This window comes from Belonocnema kinseyi, chromosome 5, assembly GCF_010883055.1.
Source record: "Belonocnema kinseyi isolate 2016_QV_RU_SX_M_011 chromosome 5, B_treatae_v1, whole genome shotgun sequence".
NCBI lineage: Eukaryota > Metazoa > Arthropoda > Insecta > Hymenoptera > Cynipidae > Belonocnema > Belonocnema kinseyi.
The window spans coordinates 100,367,530-100,386,696 of NC_046661.1; the positions used below are offsets into that span (position 1 = coordinate 100,367,530).

At 23.9% G+C, this 19,167-nt stretch overlaps 1 protein-coding gene across 1 annotated transcript in view; it reads left to right on the forward strand.

The window, feature by feature from the left end:
• Positions 1-3,452: 3,452 nt before the first annotated feature.
• Positions 3,453-19,167, forward strand: part of LOC117172575 (zinc finger protein 271-like) — a 49,152-nt gene continuing 33,437 nt past the window's right edge. Inside the window, exons 1-4 of the mRNA XM_033360645.1 lie at positions 3,453-3,645; positions 9,385-9,727; positions 12,721-12,830; positions 12,917-13,041. Coding sequence (XP_033216536.1) covers positions 3,496-3,645; positions 9,385-9,727; positions 12,721-12,830; positions 12,917-13,041 — 728 coding nt within the window. The 5' untranslated portion in view covers positions 3,453-3,495. The remainder of the gene's footprint in view (positions 3,646-9,384; positions 9,728-12,720; positions 12,831-12,916; positions 13,042-19,167) is intronic.

The following is a 19,167-nucleotide window of genomic DNA, read 5'->3' on the forward strand; positions in this document are numbered from 1 at the left end:
GATTAATTTGTAACCAAAAATAACAAATTTAAAAAAAAAATTAAATTTTCAACCAAAGCAATGATTTTTTAAACAAAATAGATGAATTTTCAGAAAGAAGGAATGATTTTTTGCAAAAAAAATGAACTTTCCAACAAGAATTAAGAATAATGTTCTACCAAAAAGACGAATTTTCAGCTAAAAAGAAATATATTTTTAACTGAAATTTTAGTACATACCTAAGTTTTAAATTTAAAGATTATTTTTTAGCCGAAAATAACACATTTGTTATAAATCAGTTAAATTTTCAACCGAAGCCGTGCAATTTTCACCAAAATAGATGAACTTTTAATGAAAAATAGTAATTTTCTATAAAAAAACCCATTCATTTAAAAACCAATAAATAATTTTCAACCAAATCGGTGAATGTTCAACTTTTTTCCAACGAAAATAATAATATTCAGCAAATAGATCATTTCAACGAAACACATGAATTTTCAACGATCCATATAGTTCAATTTTCAACTAAAAAAAATATATTTTTAACCAGAATAGGAATTGTTCAAATTTCAGTTTGAAAAATAATTTTAAAGCAATTAAAGGAGTTGTTTTAATAAAATAGTTCAATTTTCCAACAAAACAGATAACTTTTCAAACAAAATAGACGAATTTTCAAAGAAGAATAATAATTTTCTACCACAAAGACGAAGTTTCAACTATAAATAAATATATGTTTTTAACTGAACATTTTAATATATACTTAAGTTTTCAATTAAAAAATTTGTTTTTAACAATAAATAACAAATTTTCGACCAAAGCAATGATTTTAGAACAAAATAGATAAATTTTCAAAGAAAAAGAATCAAACAACATTTTTTATAAACAAATTATTTGTTGAAAAAATGTTTTCATATGATTTTCCATAATCAATAGTTTTTTCTAGTTATATTGCAAGAAATTGTATGAACAAATGCAGTAATCAGGCATTTTTCGATAGAAAAATTCGTTTTTTTCAATGCACATTTTTTTTAATTCGGAAATTTATGATATTTGCAGAAAAATTCATAATTTGTTTATTACTCTTATGATCTTTTAAACAAATTTAATGAACAAATGAATAATGCGATTTTTTCAATGAAAGTCTTTTCAGATGGAAACTGGATGGGAATTTCAAGCAACATTCATGATAAGTTGACAAATTTTATTATTTCTTTAAACAAATTTGATGAACAAACGCATTAATCAGGCATTTGTCTACAGAAAAATTCGTTTTTTTTCTATGTCAATAGTTTTAATTTGGATATCGTAAAAAATAAATTTCCATATACAGATGCTCGGATAATGCATTTGTTTATTAAATTTGTTTTTAAAAAAATATAAAATTTATCATCCAATTATTAATTTCGCTGAAATCATCATGAACTTCCCAATTAAAAAGATTGAAATCGAAAAAACGAATTTTTTCGTCCACAGATGCTCGAATAATGCATTTGTTTGCTCAATTTGTTTTTAAAAATCATAAAATTTGTCAACTCATCATGAATGTTGCCGAATTTATTATGAAGATCCCAATTAAAAGTCTGATATCGAAAAAAAAATTCTTCCTTCGACAGATGCCCCAATAATACATTTTTTTATTAAATTTGTTTTTAAGAAATCATAAAATTGATAAAAAAATTATGAATTTTGTTGAAATTGTCATGAACTTCCCAACTGAAAAGACTGCCATTGAAAAAACCGAATTTTTCTATCGACAAACGCATGAATAATGCATTTTTAAATTAAATTGATTAACAAAATCATAAAATTACTCAACAAATTATAAATTTTTCTAAAATTATCATAAATTTCCGAATTGAAAAAAGTGACATAGAAAAAAACGAATATTTCTGTCGAAAAATGCCTGATTACTGCATTTGTACATCAAATTTGTTTATAATATAACAGTTATAATCAGGAGAGAAATTTTTTTATATAATATTGTTTCGATTTCAATTTCGTGCAAAATAACTTGAAAAAACGTGTATTTATGGAAAATCGTCGAAAAATTTTTTTCAACAAATAATTTGTTGATGACTAATTTTTTTTAATATTGTCTAATATTGGAATATATTTATCTCATACTATCTTATGCATCTTAAGCGATTTCAACCATTATCCTGTTATTGACGAGCACCGAGAACGTCAAATAGAAAAAGGCCATTTTTTCGTCATATTTGTTTATTTGTAAAAAAATTGAAAACCTAATTCAAAATCAGGCAATTACTCTCTTAGAAAGCTTATTAGCTTTTTTCCAATTTTTTTTTGTCGAAATCAGTAAAGATTTGTGGGCTGTACGTTATTCTGAACCAACCAAGTCATTTTCTTCCCAATGTGCGGCACTCCTTTAGGTACGAAACCAAAAACTTTTTTTTTTTTTTTGATACTCTTGTAGGGCATTAAAAAGGAAACATTGTTCTGTTTTTGACTTTTTCATATCGTGCGTTATTTGGCTTAAAATGTTGATTATCGTGTGTTTTTTGGAATTTTGTAAATGCTATAACTGTGGTATAATTTGGTTTTATAGAAAAAAAGTCATTAGGATAAATTGTTCGAATTTTTTAATACTATGAACAACCGTACAGAGAATTTTTGAATAAGTGGTCTCAAAAATATTAAAAATATGCCCACATTTTAAATTTTATCCCAAATGACTGGCTAACAAACTTGCCCTTTATTTTAGGACACTAAAAGAGTATACCAAAGGCCAATCCAACCTGTCAACTCTTTCGAAAGTTATCGTGCTGACAAATTAAAAATCTACAGACACACAGAAACAGTAGACCCATTTGTAAAAACCTGTTTTTCGGATTCAGAACCGTGGACATTTGACAAAAGCGGTGGGGGGGGGGGGCCAAATTTTACACAAATACCTTCTTTGATGAGAATTTAAAAAGATCAATTTTCAAACAAGAATTAAGATTGATTTTCTACCAAAAAGATGAATTTTCAACTAAAAAGAAAATATATTTTTTCAACTGAAAATTTTAGTATATACATAAGTTTTCAATTGAAAAATAAATTTCTAACCAAAAATAACAAATTAAAAAAAAAAGAATTAAATTTTCAACCAAAAAACCGATTTTTTAACCAAAATAGATGATTTTTCAACGAAAAAGAAAAATTTATTGAAAATTTTAGTATATGCTCTGGCATATACCTAAGTTTTCAGATTAAAAATCTAATAAAAAAAAATGATTTTTAAACTAAGAAACATACATTTTTAATCCATAGCGAAATTTTTATTTATTTTTCAACAAAAAACCTAATTTTCACCACAATTATTAATCCTGCCAACAACTAGGCAGACTCCCCTAGTTTTTGGCCCTCGACGTGCAAGCATCTTTCTAGCCGACGTGACAACATTTTGTATTATTATTATTATTTCTTTATTAGAATTGTTATTCTGCACGCGCCATGTTACGCGCGAGCGGCCATGTTCTAAAATAAGTTCATAACCTAAAATTCTTATATTTTATGCTCGTTATGGAGCAGCAAGTTTCTTTATATGAATCGACAATTTGTCGATTATGTGCCGAGAGCAATGGAAGCGGAGAACCTCTTTTTCCCGAAGATACAGAGAGACCGGATTTAAGTACGATGATTAATCGCTACTTGCCACTCAAGGTACGAACTACCATGTTTTTCGTAAAAATCAGACTTCTACTTGACTTCCTATTTTCATGACTAGGGGCTCCATTGATTTTCGTTGTACTTTATTTATCTTTTCGACTACTCAATATGACAGTTCAATTCAACATTTTAAATATTCATAAGTTATTGTTTCCCCAAGTTTAGATTTTGTAAATCTCCTTTTTTTTCTAAACTCAACATAACCTCACTTTTCCACTCTTCTCGAACTTAGGGAAGGAATAAAGAAGATATTTCTATTTTTCTTTAACCAGATTGTCCCAAAATATACTTTTTCGAATTTTTCTAATGATTCTTATTTTAAATTTTGCTAAAATTATCATTGAACTTTCAGAACTTTCACCGATTCTTATAATATATGTTAGTTTTCAATTTTTCATTAAAATACTATCATTGAAAATAAAGTAATACAATTTTTATTTTGAAAGTAGGTTCGATTGTTGACAGATTTTCGTGTTTCACGATGAAAAATGAAAAAAAAAGACCATATATTGCACTTACCGGGAATTAAATTTAAAAACCGGGAATTTACTTCTGATTGCAGTAAAATCGTAAAATTCAAGTTTTCATGAGTTTTCATTATTTTAATAATTTTTGTCAATTTAAAAAAGTGGTTTCTACTTTATCTACAGTCGCGGGACATATAAGTGTGTTTATTAGCTTACGGATTTATTTGCTGCTTATGGATATTAGATTTTTCAGATTAGCCGGATTATCTTAGTTTACTCTAATTAAATTATCATTTCTTATTGTTCAAGAGTACTTATTTGTTTTGAAATTAATTAGTAGTTCTCGTGCATCCAAAGATTTTTTATTACAATAACAAATTAAGAATATAATTTAAGATACTTAATATTAATAAACTTATATGTTCGCATGAAACTGCACTTGACTTAACCTACAAAATTTAACAATTTAACGTGAAAATCGGAGAAATGATCGGCTTTTTTATGGATTAAAAAGAGAGATTATCATCTGATTTAAAGAATGTAACGTTCCTTAATTCCGATTTTGTATATTTTTATCTACACTTTATGAAAAACAAAGAATTTTATAATTTCACTTAAAGTAGGCAATTTTTGACATAGTACGGGAATTTTTGAAAAGAATTATATTCGGATTTAGAAGAAAGGAGTTTCAAAAATCCCTATTCCAAGCCAGAATTCCTCACAATTTAAAAGTTCCCTCTTCCAAATTGAAAAAAAGAAAGTGCTTTGAGGAGTATTTACAGTTTTTCCGAATTATAATAGAAAATGTTGTTACATTGTTCGTTGAGAATTTATAGTTTTTGTTTAAAAATTTGCATTGCACTGGAAAAAACCGGACAAAATAATTTCACCGCGAGATTTCCACTATTTTAGAATAATTTTACTTTAAAGGTTCTCAATATTTCTCGCAGTATTTAAAATCCTACAATTTTTAACGGTGAAAATGACAGTGATTTTTATTTACAGAAATCACTTTTTTTTTTGTAAAAAAAATCTATCCAGTCGTTTTGAAAGTCATTTAATAATACATGATGTGATACTTATTAATAATTTATTTATATTTTTAAAAATTTCTATAATTTTAATTAAAAATTATATTTTTGAATCCGCAATTTAAAAATAGTTTAATTTTCGAGGCCTTAAAACTAAATTTTGTTCTGAAAATTAACTTTTAGATTAATTTTTGGAGGTTTCGAATTTTAAATTTAACGATATTGTAGTTTGAAATTCAAAATTTCAGGACCATTAAGTTATGAAATATGTTTTAAAATTAATATTAAAAGATTTCCTAGTCAATGTTTGAATTTAATAATTTTAGATGTAAATATAAAGCAATTTCGAATTGAAAATCTTAAAATTGTACAATTTCAAAAATTGGAATAAAAAAATCATTTCAAACTACAAAATATTTGATTGGAAATTTTCAAGAATGAATAATAATTCTAAAGGAAGGTTTGAAACTAAAAATTGTTTAGTTGAGTTTAAAATGCAAAAAGAGAAAAATTAAACTATCTGAAATTGATGCATCAGTAATTGTACAATTCCGGTATTTTTAACTGTTTTTTTACCTTTCATAGGTTTTAATTTTGCAATTCAAATTTAATTGGTTGAATTTTGGAAAGTGTAATTAGAAATTTAATAATTATTCATTTTTAAGCCATTACCTTTATTTTTTAGTTTTAAATTAAGTTCGCATTTGTTCATTTTTCATTTTTCCCATTTAAAATTGTTATTTATTTTTTAAAAAGTTTTTTCAAAATTCAAAAGTTCATAATTTTTAATTATTATAATTATAATAACGTAACATTATTATAACGTTGTGATATTGTACCATTTTCAAAATTTTAATCTGAAATCATTTAATTGCGTGATTTTTCCAAATTCACCCTTTTGGTTAAAAATGCAACTATTTCAGTCTAAATTAATCAGGTTCGGTTGCTGATTCAACAATTTGGTAGAAACTTAAACTATTTGATTGAAAATTAACTTTTTTGTTAAAAGTGGTACTATTTTTATGCAAATTTACCTTTTTGGTAGAAAATTCAACCGTTTTGTAGATAATTCCTCCTTTTGACTTTCAAATTCAACAATTTTGTTGAAAATTATTGCATTTAGTTAGAAAACTCTTATTTTTGGTAGAGCATTAGTCTGCTTGCTGTAAATCCATCTTTTCGTTGAAAATTTAACTATGTGATTCAAAATGAACCTTTTTTTGCTTCAAAATTCAACTGCTTGGTTGAAAGTTGAACTAGTTTTTAAAAAATTCATATTTTCCTAAGATTCACCTCCTTGGCTGAAAATCAACTGTTCCATTACAAAAAATTTAATCTTCTGTATTCAAAAATAATCTTTTTTGTTGAAAAAGTAACTATTTTATTGATAATTCTTTTTTTTTCATTAATTTTTTTTAACTGCCAACCTAATTATTCCACATGCGGTTGAAAATTCATATTTCTGTGTGTTTTTGTTTGTTTGTTAATTTTCGCTTTTTTTGGTCGAAAATAATTTTTTCTTGTTTGAAAATTCATCCTTTTTATTAAAAATGGTACAATTTTATTCAAAATTACAACTTGCACACCAAACACAGTTTTTATTACACTTTTCTAATCGACGAATCTTGAACCAAATGATCGAATTTCCAAACAAAAAAGATTTAAGTTTCAACCAGGAAGAGTTGCATTTTCAAAGATAATCTTAAATTTTTAATTTGAAAAGATGAATATGAGGATTTTTAAACCAAAAGGATTGATTTTCTATCAAAAAATACAAGTGTTTAATAAATCAGTTGAAATTTTCATAAAAAAAAGATTACTTTTTAAGAAAATAATTGAATTTAGATTAATTATAAAATAAAAATAGAATTTTTTCAATTAAAAATAATTAGCTTTCAATCAAAAAGAATCAATTTTTCACCTAAGAAGATAACTTTTAAACAAAACAGTGACATTTTCAACCCAATAGTAGAATTTTTAACCAAGAGATGAATTTTTAGCCAAAAGGTGATATTTTTTTTCAGCAAATAGTTGAATTTTTCACCCAAAAAGATGATTTTTAAAGTAAAAGAGAATTTTCAATCCAAAAAGTATCAATATTCGACAAAAAATATAAATTTTGAACAAAATAGTTGAATTCAGATTGATTCTGAAAAAGAAGTATAATACTTTTTTTGTTTTTGATAAAAAGATCTAATTTTCAATCGAAATAGATTTTTTTGAACCAAGGTGTCAATTTTAAACAAAAAAGCTGACTTTTTAAGAACCTAGTTTAATTTTCAATAAACTAAATAAACTTTCAAGACATTTGTAGAATTTTGAACTAGATACCAAAAATATAATAGTAGACTTCTGAATAAAAATTATTAACTTTCAAATATAAAAGGTGAATTTTCAACAACTAAAAAAAGGGTTTTTCTACCGAAAGATAAATTTTCAACAAAAAAATATGAATTTTCTACAAAAGTATAAGTTTTCGACCAAAAACGATGACTTTCGAAAAAATCTTTGAATTTTCACAAAAAGTATGTTTTTTAAGTAAAAGAGATTATTTATCAATCAAAAAAACAATACTAGACTTTTCAAATAAAAAGAATAAATTTTCAATAAAAAAAGATGAATGTTCAACCAAAAAATATTCATTTTTGATTTTAAAAAAATGAATTTTCTGCCAAACAATATAATTTTTCGTCCAAAAACGATTATTTTTTAACAAAAGATTTTAATTTTCAATAAAATAGTTCAATCTTTAACTAAATAGTAGAATTTGTAACCAAAAAGTACAATTTTGAACCAAAAAAATGATTTATCAAAAATTCTACTCCTTGGTTTAAAGTTGAACGAATTTGTTTAAATTTAATATTTTTTCGTTGAAGTTTCATAATTTTAGTTCAAAGTTCGTTTTTTTGGTTAAAAAATTAAATTACATTCGTTTTATTGTAAACAAGTTTTTTAAAACTACAGATTGAAATATTTTGTTAAAAAAGTCAACTGATTAATTTTAAATGAACTTTTTTGTTGTTATTTCATGTTCTTGTTTTTAAAATTAAATTGGATTGATAGGGAACTAGGCCTTTTGACTTGAAAACTCAACAATCTGGTGTAAAATTAAACTGTTTCGTAGAAAATTCGTTTTTGTTTTTATTGTAAATTTATTCCCAATGAAAATTTATCTACGCCATTTTTGGTTAAAAATTCAACATTTTGGTTAAAAAATTATGTTTTTTGTTTGTTGAAAATTCGTCTTTTTTTTATGAAAATCAACTTTTTTTGACAAAATCTAGTCATGATGAAAATATATACTGTTTAGTCAAATCTAACTGTTTTTTGTTTTTCATTAAAGTTTTGTAGTGGAAACATCATCTATAAATTTTTTTGATAAACATTAATCTTTTTTTTTTTTTTGAAAATTGAACAATTTGCTTAACATTATTTTTCATTCTTGACTGCAAATTTTTTTTGGTAGAAAATTCACTTTTTGGTAGAAATTTCATCTCTTTTTGGTTAAAAATGGACGTTCTTAGTTGAAGATTTATCGATTTTGATTGAGGATTAAACTATTTTGTTGAAAATTAAAAAATCTGGCATAAAATTCAACTTTTTTGTAGAAAATTCGTTTTTATTGTTGTTTTTTAAATTGGAAATTAATTTTTCTCAGTAGAAATTCATCTGCTTAATTTTTCGATTAAAAATTGAACTTTTACGGTTTAAAAATGCAGACTCTTCATCTTTTTTGTTTGAAAAATCAACAATTTGGTAAAGGATTTAACTATATTGTAAAAAATTAGAGGGTTTTGTAAAAAAATAGTTTTTACTTTTTTTAAATTGAAAATTAGTTCTCAGTGGAAATTTAAATACTCTCTTTTTTCAGGGTGGCCGTTTTAATCGAATAAAAAAATTTCCGGTCATCTCCCAGTTTACAACCAATTACAATGTGTTTTTTTGTCTTATTTAACATTTTTTTATCACCTATTTGTCACCTATTTTAGAAAAAATGTCACCTATTCATCTTTTTTTGACGACAATAGGTACTGTGATGACTGCCATTTTTATGAATCATATTTTCTTGCTGGAAAATTCATCTTTTCAGTTGAAAACTTAACTATTTAAATATTAAAAACGTAGTTGATGGACGAAACCTTATGTCTTTAGACCCTATTGAAATATGTTGTCAAAAACAGTGATTTCTTGCCTCTTCTTTCATCCGCATTACTACGTTAAAATCGAATGTACAGATTCAAAATGATGGCAAACTACCGCAAACGATTTGCCCTGGTTGCAATATTCAATTGGAGTCAACGATCCAGTTTTTTGACTTGGTGGCGGAAGGTCAGAAAAAAATTCGTGACCTCTGGAAGCATCAAGTCGACCTGGAACGAAAATCTAAACGCGAAATTGAGCGTTTAAGGCGAGATGATTCTGATTTAACGACTGAACCAATGGAAACTATTGAAGGGGCAGAAATTGCAGAGAATCCTGAAAATGTTGATAATATTGAGAATGCTGAGGCTTTAGGAATGGAAACTCCCGAGGAGAATGGAGAAGATGATAATCTCGAAGGACAAATTTATATAAACAGTTAATTTTTATTTATTATCAATTCTTCTGCAAAGGGATATATCAGGCCTCGTACTTTTGTTTAATAATGCAACTATTTTGCTACTATTTAAAAAAAAATGACACTAATTCAAACTTCCTTACTTGATTGGTTAAAATAACAAATTCGCAATCTCGAAAATCCAAATTTCAAAATATTTCAACAGATTCCAAGATATTTTAAAGGATTTTAACTGATTTGAGCGATTTGAAGTTATTTTATAGAGATTTCAAGAAATTTTACCCAATTTCAGAGGATTTCAAAGTTTTCAAGCTTTTTGAAAAAATTTTACGAGAATAAAAGTTTGAAAATACTTTGAGGAATTCAAAAATATTTCGGATTTGTAGGGGTTTTATCAGACATACGCGAATTTATAAGAATTTCAAGACTTTAATGATTTTAAAAACTAGATGGAATAATTCCTTTTTCTAAAGAATTAAGTCAAAAACCTTTTAAAATAATACAGATAAATATTTGTTTATAATAAATTAAAAGGTTGATACTTTTGAAATCTTTTCAGACCTTTCAAAACTTCTCTAAATTCTTTGAAATCTTTTTAAAAATCATGAAATCCTATAAATTTCTTTGAAACTCCATAAAATCCCTTAAAATAATTTCAAGCACTTGAAATGCTTCAAAAGATATTTAAATCCGTCATAATCAATTAAAATTTTTTGAAAGCCCGTGAAATCTCTTCAAATATTTTGAAATGCTTCAACAATCCTTAAAATCTTTTGAAACCCATTGAAAACTTTTTAAAAATTGTTAAAATTCGTTTAAATCCCGTGAACTATTTTAAAATTAGTTAAAGTCCACAACAAATCTTTCAAATTCCTTAAAAAATCTTTGAAATTGTTGTGATATGCCCTGAATTATATACAAATTTATTTAAAACGTTTCAAATCTTTTAAAATCCTTTAGAATCTTTTTGAATTCTTCGATTTTCTGTCAGTCTTTGAAATCTTTACACTCTCTAAAAATTATTTGATATCTTTTTAAATCCCCCAAAAAATTTATCTTTGTAATTGGTCTAAAATTCTTTGAAATTATTTAAAATCCCTAGATATATTTTCAAATAGTTCGGAAACATTGACATTTTTTTAAACTTTTCAAAACTCAAAAATATCTACAATGTTGAATTTTTAGAAATTTTTGAAATGTTAATATCTGACATATACTCAAAATTTTAATAATTAATTACTTGATATTGAAGAATTAATGACAATATATAGTTTATTTATTTAATTTAATTAAGTTTCATATTTGTATTTATAAGAAAAATTAAATATTTTGCCACCATAATGATCAGAACTTAAATTAATAGTTTAAAAAAAAATTCTACAGATTTTAAAAGAATATCAAAGATTTTAAAGGATTTAATAAATTCTGAGGAGTTTTAAAGAATTTCTGAAAAACTAGGGAGTAAATGAATTGCAATAAAATTTTAAGGGATGAGATTGCAAAGAGTTTTGCAGGACTTTAGCAAATGTCAAAAAATAAAAAAACTTCTAAGAAATTTCAAATAATTTCTTAAGGTTTCAGAAGATTTATTTTATATTTATATTATTTTGTATTTAGAATAAATAATCTTTAAAAGTTCACAATATTTAAAATTTCTATAATTTCAATTCAAAATTATAATTTTGAGTGCGCAATTCTACAATAATTCAATCTTTGAGGCCTTGCAACTAAATTTCTTTTTGAAATTTAATTTTTAAATGAATTTTTAAAGTTTTTGAATTTTGGATTTTACAATATTGTAGTTTCAAATTCAAATATTAAAAATTTAAGGACACTTCCGCTATTAAATATAACAAAATTTCATAATAAAAGTCTTAGTGGTCAGTTTTGAATTTAATAATTTTAGATGTAATTTTAAATTGAAAAATAGAAAATTTAAAGAATGACTAGGAATTCTAAAGGAAGTGTTAAAAATTAAAAAATTCGAAATAAAAGAATTAATTTAGTTTAAAATTGAAAACGATAAAAAATAAACTATTTGAAATTAATACACCTATAACTGAGTAATCTCGGGAATTAAAAATGATTTCAATTTTAGAGATCTGAATTTTTATGTTAAACTTTAAATTTGTAATTTAACTGTTTCATAGGTTTTAACTTCACATTTAAAATTGAATTGATTGAATTTTGAAAAGTATAAATAGCAATTTAAAAATGATTATTTTTGAAACGATTTAAATTTACTTTAAATAATTGAAATTTCAAAGGGTTTGAATATAAAAAAGTTTTAATATCACAATTTTTCGTGACTTTTCAGAGTTTTAAACAAAGATTCGGAGTGTAATGTTTTTTACTTTTAATATTTTCAATTTAAAATTAATATTTGTTTTGAAAGATTTTGTAAGAATACTTAAATTAATTTTTTCATTTCAGAAAAATTGGTCTAATCGGCTTTAATGTTAAATTATAATTTCGTTATGGAATAACAATTTAAAATTATAGAATTTCAAAATAAATATGTTTAATTTTTAGGTATTCGGTTTAAAAAATTAGATAATTAATCTCCTTTTCCTAATTAAATTGTCCAAAATCGTTTAATAAATAATTTTTTAAATTTCATTCGCTTTTAATTCAAAATTAGTCATTTTTCATTATTATTTCGATATTTTTTTAAACATATTTCTTTCTTTCAAAATTTTCAGAAATAATGGCCACCCTTGATTCATAGGATTTCCAAAGAAATTAAAAGATTCCATAAGATTATAAATTATAAGTAATTCCGATAGATTTCAAGGGATTTGAAACGAATTCAACATATCTCAAGGCATTTCAAAGCTTTTATTGGATATTAAATTAAAAAAATAGTTAATAATTAAAAAATTGCATGGCATTATGCTACTATTTTTCCAAATTTATACTATTCTTGACACTATTCGGAATTTCTCAAATTAGTCCGAGGCCTGTTATATATATATTGTATTACGTTTTGCTGAAGAAAGTTATATTTTGACAGTAATGCCCGACGGTTCTATGTACACCTCCGATCATGAAATAAGACTGCAAATGGAAGGATTAGAGAAGCCGAGAAGAAAAAGGGGACGTCCTCCAAAAATTGAACCCAAGGTTTAAATTTATTTAGTTGAAAGTTTTTTTTTTTTTACTAATTGAATAAAATAATCGAATATTAATTTGGCTTATCTTTATTCAAGACCGAAGCTGTGGACGAAATTCCGGAAGAAACGAGTCAGGGTGAAGATGAAAAACAGGAGGAAGATATCGAAGAAGAGGACGATGGAAGCGGAAGGCGTCGCAGAAAACGAAAAATCCCGGAGAGGTGATTAAAAAAACAAAGATTTAATTAACTTTTATTCTCACACGGCTCGCATCGTGCGACTTTTATCGACTTTTTTCCGTTTTTTCAGCAGTTCACTACACTTATTATCAATTTAAATTACAATGAAACTTTTAAAATTGAAATTAAAAACTAGATAAAGTTTTGGGATTATAACTGCAGTCATCATAGAGTGTTACCTTTAGTCACCATAATTTTTCATTTTTAATTTGAAAATATGAATATTTTACAAGTCAGATTAATTTTGAAGCAAGGAAGACGAATTTTCAATTAAAAAATATGACTTTTCTAACAAATAAAATTTTTACACCAAAAGGATTGATTTTATATCAAAAAATACAAGTGTTTAATAAATCAGTTTAAATTTTGATAAAAAAAGATTACTTTTTAAGAAAAGAATTGAATTTAGATTAATTATAAAATAAAAATATAATTTTTTCGAATAAAAATAATTAGCTTTCAATCAAAAAGGATAAATTTTTTACGAAATAGTAGAATTTTTAACCAAGAGATGAATTTTTAGCCAAAAGGTGATATTTTTTTTCAGCAAATAGTTGAATTTTTCACCCAAAAAGACGATTTTTAAAGTAAAAGAGAACTTTCAATCCTAAAAGTATCAATATTCGACATAAATATGATTTTTTAACAAAATAGTTGAATTCAGATTAATTATGAAAAAGAAATATAATACTTTAGTTTTGTTTTCGATAAAAAGAACTAACTTTCAATCGAAATAGATTTTTTGAACCAAGAGGTTAATTTAAAAAAAAAAAAAAAACGGTGACTTTTTAAGAACCTAGTACAATTTTCTATAAAATAAATAAATTTTCAAATAATTTCTAGAATTTTGAACTAAACACCAAAAATATAATAGTTGACTTCTTAATAAAAATTATTAACTTTCAAATATAAAAGGTAAATTTTCAACAACTAAAAAAAAAGATTTTTCTACCAAAAGATAAATTTTCAACAAAAAAATATGAATTTTCTACAAAAAGTATAAGTTTTCGACCAAAAACGATGAATTTTTTTTTAAAATCGTTGATTGGTATAAAACTAAACTGTTTTGTAGAAAATTCGTTTTTGTTTTTATTGAAAATTCATTCTCAATAAAAATTTATCTACTCCATTTTTGGTTAAAAATTGAACATTTTGGTTAAAAAATTATGTTGTTTTTGTTGAAAATTCGTCTTTTTTTGGTAGAAAATCAACTTTTTTGACCAAAATCTAGTCATGTTGAAAATATATACTGCTTGGTCAAATCTAACTGTTTTTTATTTTTTATTAAAGTTTTGTAGTGGAAATATCAACTATAAAGTTTTTTTGACAAAATATAATCTTTTTTGTTGAAAATTGAACAATTTGCTTAACATTATTTTTCATTCTTGACTGAAAATTTATTCTTAGTAGAAAATTCACTTTTTGGTAGAAAATTTTTTTTTTGTTTGTTAAGAATGCAACTTCTTAGTTGAAGATTTATCTATTTTGGTTGAGGATTAAACTATTTTGTTGAAAATTTTAAAAATTTGGTACAAAATTAAACTTTTTTGAAGAAAATTCGTTTTTATCGTTGTTGTTTTAATTGAAAATTAATTTTTCTCAGTATAAATTCAACTGCTTAATTTTTTGATTAAAAAATGAACTTTCATGGTTTAAAAATGCAGACTATTCATCTTTTTTATTTGAAAAATCAACAATTTGGTAACGGATTCAAATATGTTGTAAAAAATTTAATGGTTTTGTAAAAAAATAGTTTTTACTTTTTTTAAATTGAAAATTAGTTCTCAGTGGAAATGTAAATACATTTTTAGGTGGCCGTTTTAATCAAAGAAATAAACTTCTGGGCATCTCTCGGTTTACAACAAATTAAAACTTTTTTGTTTTATTTAAAATTTTTTTATCACCTATTTGTCATCTATTTTAGAAAAAAATGTCACCTTTTTTAACGACAATAGATACTGTGATGACTGTAATTAAAAACATAAAAAATTGTATAAGTTCTGATTGAAGCTTTAGACTTAGAAAATATTAAATCAATAGTGTTTGAAATTGATTAATTTCAAATTTAATCAGCCTTCTCACTCTTTCCTCTATTCCCTTTTCCCTCCCTTTTTAAAAAATTTGAATTATTTTGTAGAAAATTTAAGAATTTTTTTAAAGACATCTTTTTTGGTTGATATGTTACTGTTTTGTTGAATATGCGCTTTCTTGGACAGAAACTTCATCCTTTTGGATTAAAAATTCCTCTTTTATCGTAGAAAAGTGATCAAGTAGCTTTGTTTGAAATTTCGTTATTATTTCTAGAAGAGTTGACTATTGTGTTAAAAATTTAATTCTTTTATTGAAAGTTAAAGAATTTTGTTAAAAAGACATTTTTTTGTGTTGAAAAATCATATTTGACATAAAAATTCAACTTTTTGGTTGAAACTTCATTTCTTTCGATTGAAAGTCCAACCAATTAGTTGTAAGTGCTACTGTTTGAGTAAAAGTTAATTTTTGTTTAAAATTTAACTATTTCATTAAAAATTGAAAATTCAGCTGTTTTTGGTTGCAAATTCAACTATTTGGTTGAAAATTCGTTTTTTTTTTCGATTGGAAGTCCAACTATTTAGTTGTAAGTACTACTGTTTGCGTAAAAATTAATTTTTGTTAAAAATTTAACTATTTCATTTAAAATTCAAAATTCAACTGTTTTTGGTTGATGTTTAATATTTTTTGTTTGACATTTCGACTGTTTGGTTGAAAATTCATATTTGTAAGTGGAAAATTCAAGTATTTGGTTAAAAATTTAATTAGTTTATTGAAAATTCAATTATTTTGTTTAAAAGTAATCTTTTTGGGTGGAAATGTCATCTTTCTTGGTTTAAAATTAATTTTTGTTGAAAATTCAACTCTCTTCTAAAAAAATCATATTTGTGGAAAATTTAACTATTTAATATAAAATACAACTGTTTTTAGTTGAAGTTCAATATTTCTTGTTTGGCAGTTAGAATGTTTGGTTGAAAATTCATATTTTTAGGTAGAAAATTCAAGTATTTGGTTGAAAATGTAATTAGTTTATTAAAAATTCAATTATTTTGTTTAAAAGTCATATGTTTTTGGTCAAAAATTCAACTTTTTTGTTGATCAGTCTTTTTTATAGAAAATTTCTTCTTTTGGATTCGTTGAAAATTCAACTATTTGGTTGAAAATTTAATTAGTTTGTTGTAAATTTAAATATTTTTTTCAAAATTCATAATTTTGGTCGGAAATGTGACTGTTTTATTGAAGATTCGTCTTTTTTTGATAAAAAATTCGTGTTTTTGAATTAAAAAAAAATCTTTTTCGGCACAAGTCATATATTTTTTTATTAAAAATGCAACTTTCTTGGTTAAAAATTAATTTTTTTTCGTGAAAATTTAACTGTTTACTGAAAAATTGGTCTTTTTGAATTGAAAATTTAACCATTTTATTGAAAATTTGGCTTTTATTTGACATTTCAACTATTTGGTAAATTTTTTAATTAATTTATTTTTTTGAAATTTAACTGTTTGGTTGAAAATATATGTTTTTTGTGGAAAATGATCTCTTTTTATTGAAAATTCAATTATTTTGTTTAAAAGTCATCTTTTTTGGTCAAAAATTCAACTTTTTGTTGAACAGTCTTTTTTATAGAAAATTTATTCTTTTGGATTGAAAGATCATCTTTTTTGGTCGAAAATTTAATTTTCTTGGTTAAAAAGGAATTTTTCGTTAAAAATTCAACTCTCCTAAGAAATTTTCATTTGTTATAAAATTTCAACAATTTCGTAACAAATTAATCCATTTTGTTGAAAATTAGTTTCGTTTGATTTAAATTTCAACTATTTAGTTGTAAGTGTGACTTATTTATTAAAAATTAATTTTTATTCTTGGAAATTTAACTATTCAATTCAGAAGTAATCTTTTTTTTTATTAAAAATTCATCCTTGGTTAAAAATTATTATTATTATTTTTTTTTTAAATTCAACTGTTTTCTGAAAAATTGGATTTTTGACTGGAAAATTGAACAATTTTATCGAAAATTCGACTTTTATTTAAAATTTTAACTATTTAGTAAATATTTTGATTTAATTTTTTTTTAATTTAACTATTTGGTTGGAAATTTATGTTTTTACGTCGAAAATGATCTCTTTTATTGAAAATTCAACTTTGCCTTCTGATAATACAACTGTTCTTTAAAGAATGTTTTTTTTTTGAAAATTTAACTTTCTGGTTGAAGTTTAATTTTTTTATCATTAAAAATTAACTTTTGTTGTTAAAAATTTATATTTTTGAATAAAAATTCATTTTTCTTGGTTGAAAACGATCTATTTTTTTGAATACTCAACATTTTAGGCTGATAATTCTAATTTCTTCTAAAAACTTAATCTTCTTGGCTTGAAAATTCAACTATTTTGTTAAAAATGCAACATTTTTTCGTTTCAGTTTAATCTTTTTTGTTTGAAACTACGACTTTTTGGTTAAAAATTCATCAATATAGGTAGAACATTCAAATATTTGATTGAAAATTTATTTATTTAGAAGAAATTCAAATTGTTTTATTCAAAAGTCATATTTTGGGATTGAAAAATCATCTTTTTGGTAGAAAAGTCATCATTCTTGACAGAAAATGGACTTTTTTGCTGGAAATTCAACTCTCTTCTGAAAAATTGGTCTTTTTGACTTGAAAATCTAACCATTTTATTGAAAATTTATCTTTTATTTGAAATTTTCACTATTTGGTAGGATTTTTTTGGTTTGGTTTAATTTAACTGTTTGGTTCGAAATTTATGTTTTTTTTGTGGAAAATGATCTATTTTTATTGAAAATTTAACTTTACAGGTTGATAATATAACTGTTTTTTAAAGAATTCGTCTTTTTGCTTTAAAAATTTAACTGTGTGGTTGATGTTTAATATTTTTTGAAATTAAAAATTAACTTTAGTTGTTGAAAATTTAACTATTTAATTTCAAATTTATCGTTCTTGGTTAAAAATGAAGTTTTTTTTGAAAATGTAACTTTTGTCTGAAAAATGAGTCCTTTTGACTGGAAAATTTAACCATTTTATTGAAAATTTGACTTTTATTTGACGTTTCAACTATTTGTTAATTTTTTAATTTATTATTATTTTCTTTTTAATATAACTGGTTGGAAATTTATGTTTTTCGTGGAAATTGATCTCTTTTTATAGAAAATTCAACTTTGAAAGCTGATAATACAACTGTTTTTTTAAAGAATTCGTCTTTTTGTTTTTACTGTCTGTTAATTTAACTGTCTGGTTGAAGTTTAATTTTTTTGTCATTAAAAATTAAGTTTTCATCAGTGTAGGTCGAATATTTAAATATTTGATTGAAAATTTATTTATTTTTATGAAATTTCAATTGTTTTATTTAAAAGTCATATTTTTGGATTGAAAAATGATCTTTTTGGTAGAAAAGTCATTGTTCTTGACAGAAAATGGACTTTTTTTCTGGAAATTCAACTGGGTTCTGAAAAATTTGTCTTTTTGACTTGAAAATTCGTCTCTTTTGATTGGATTTTAAACTATTTGGTTAATAAGTAATGTTTTCTTAAATTTAACTGTCTGGTTAAAAATTAATGTTTGTAGAAAATGTTTTTTGTTGTTGAAAAATCAACTTTGCTGGTTGAGCAACTGTTTTTTAAAGAACTTCGTTTTGACTTTAAAACTTAACTATTTGGCTAATATTTAAATTACATTATTAAAAAATGTGTCACTTTTGCTTGGAAGTTTTCAGCTATGTGCTTGAAATTATATATACATTTAATTCAACTGTTTTGATGCAAATGCAATATATTATATTATATATTTATCTCATTTGAAAATAATTTAATTGGGCAAGTTTAGCAGTTCAAAAAGAAATATTTTAAACGCAGATTTGAAATCCTTTGAACTGAATAACTATTATTGAAAAATTGTTTTAATATTAAAGTATATTTTGATTTTGCGAACTATATTCACAAATCAATAAGAATGATCTATTCTATATTCTTAAGGTGGCTTGGGCGTTTGGTGCCGTACAATGTGGGGGGCACTGTGGGGGCTATCTATCATGCGATCAGTCTTTATTTGAATTTTATTGATATACG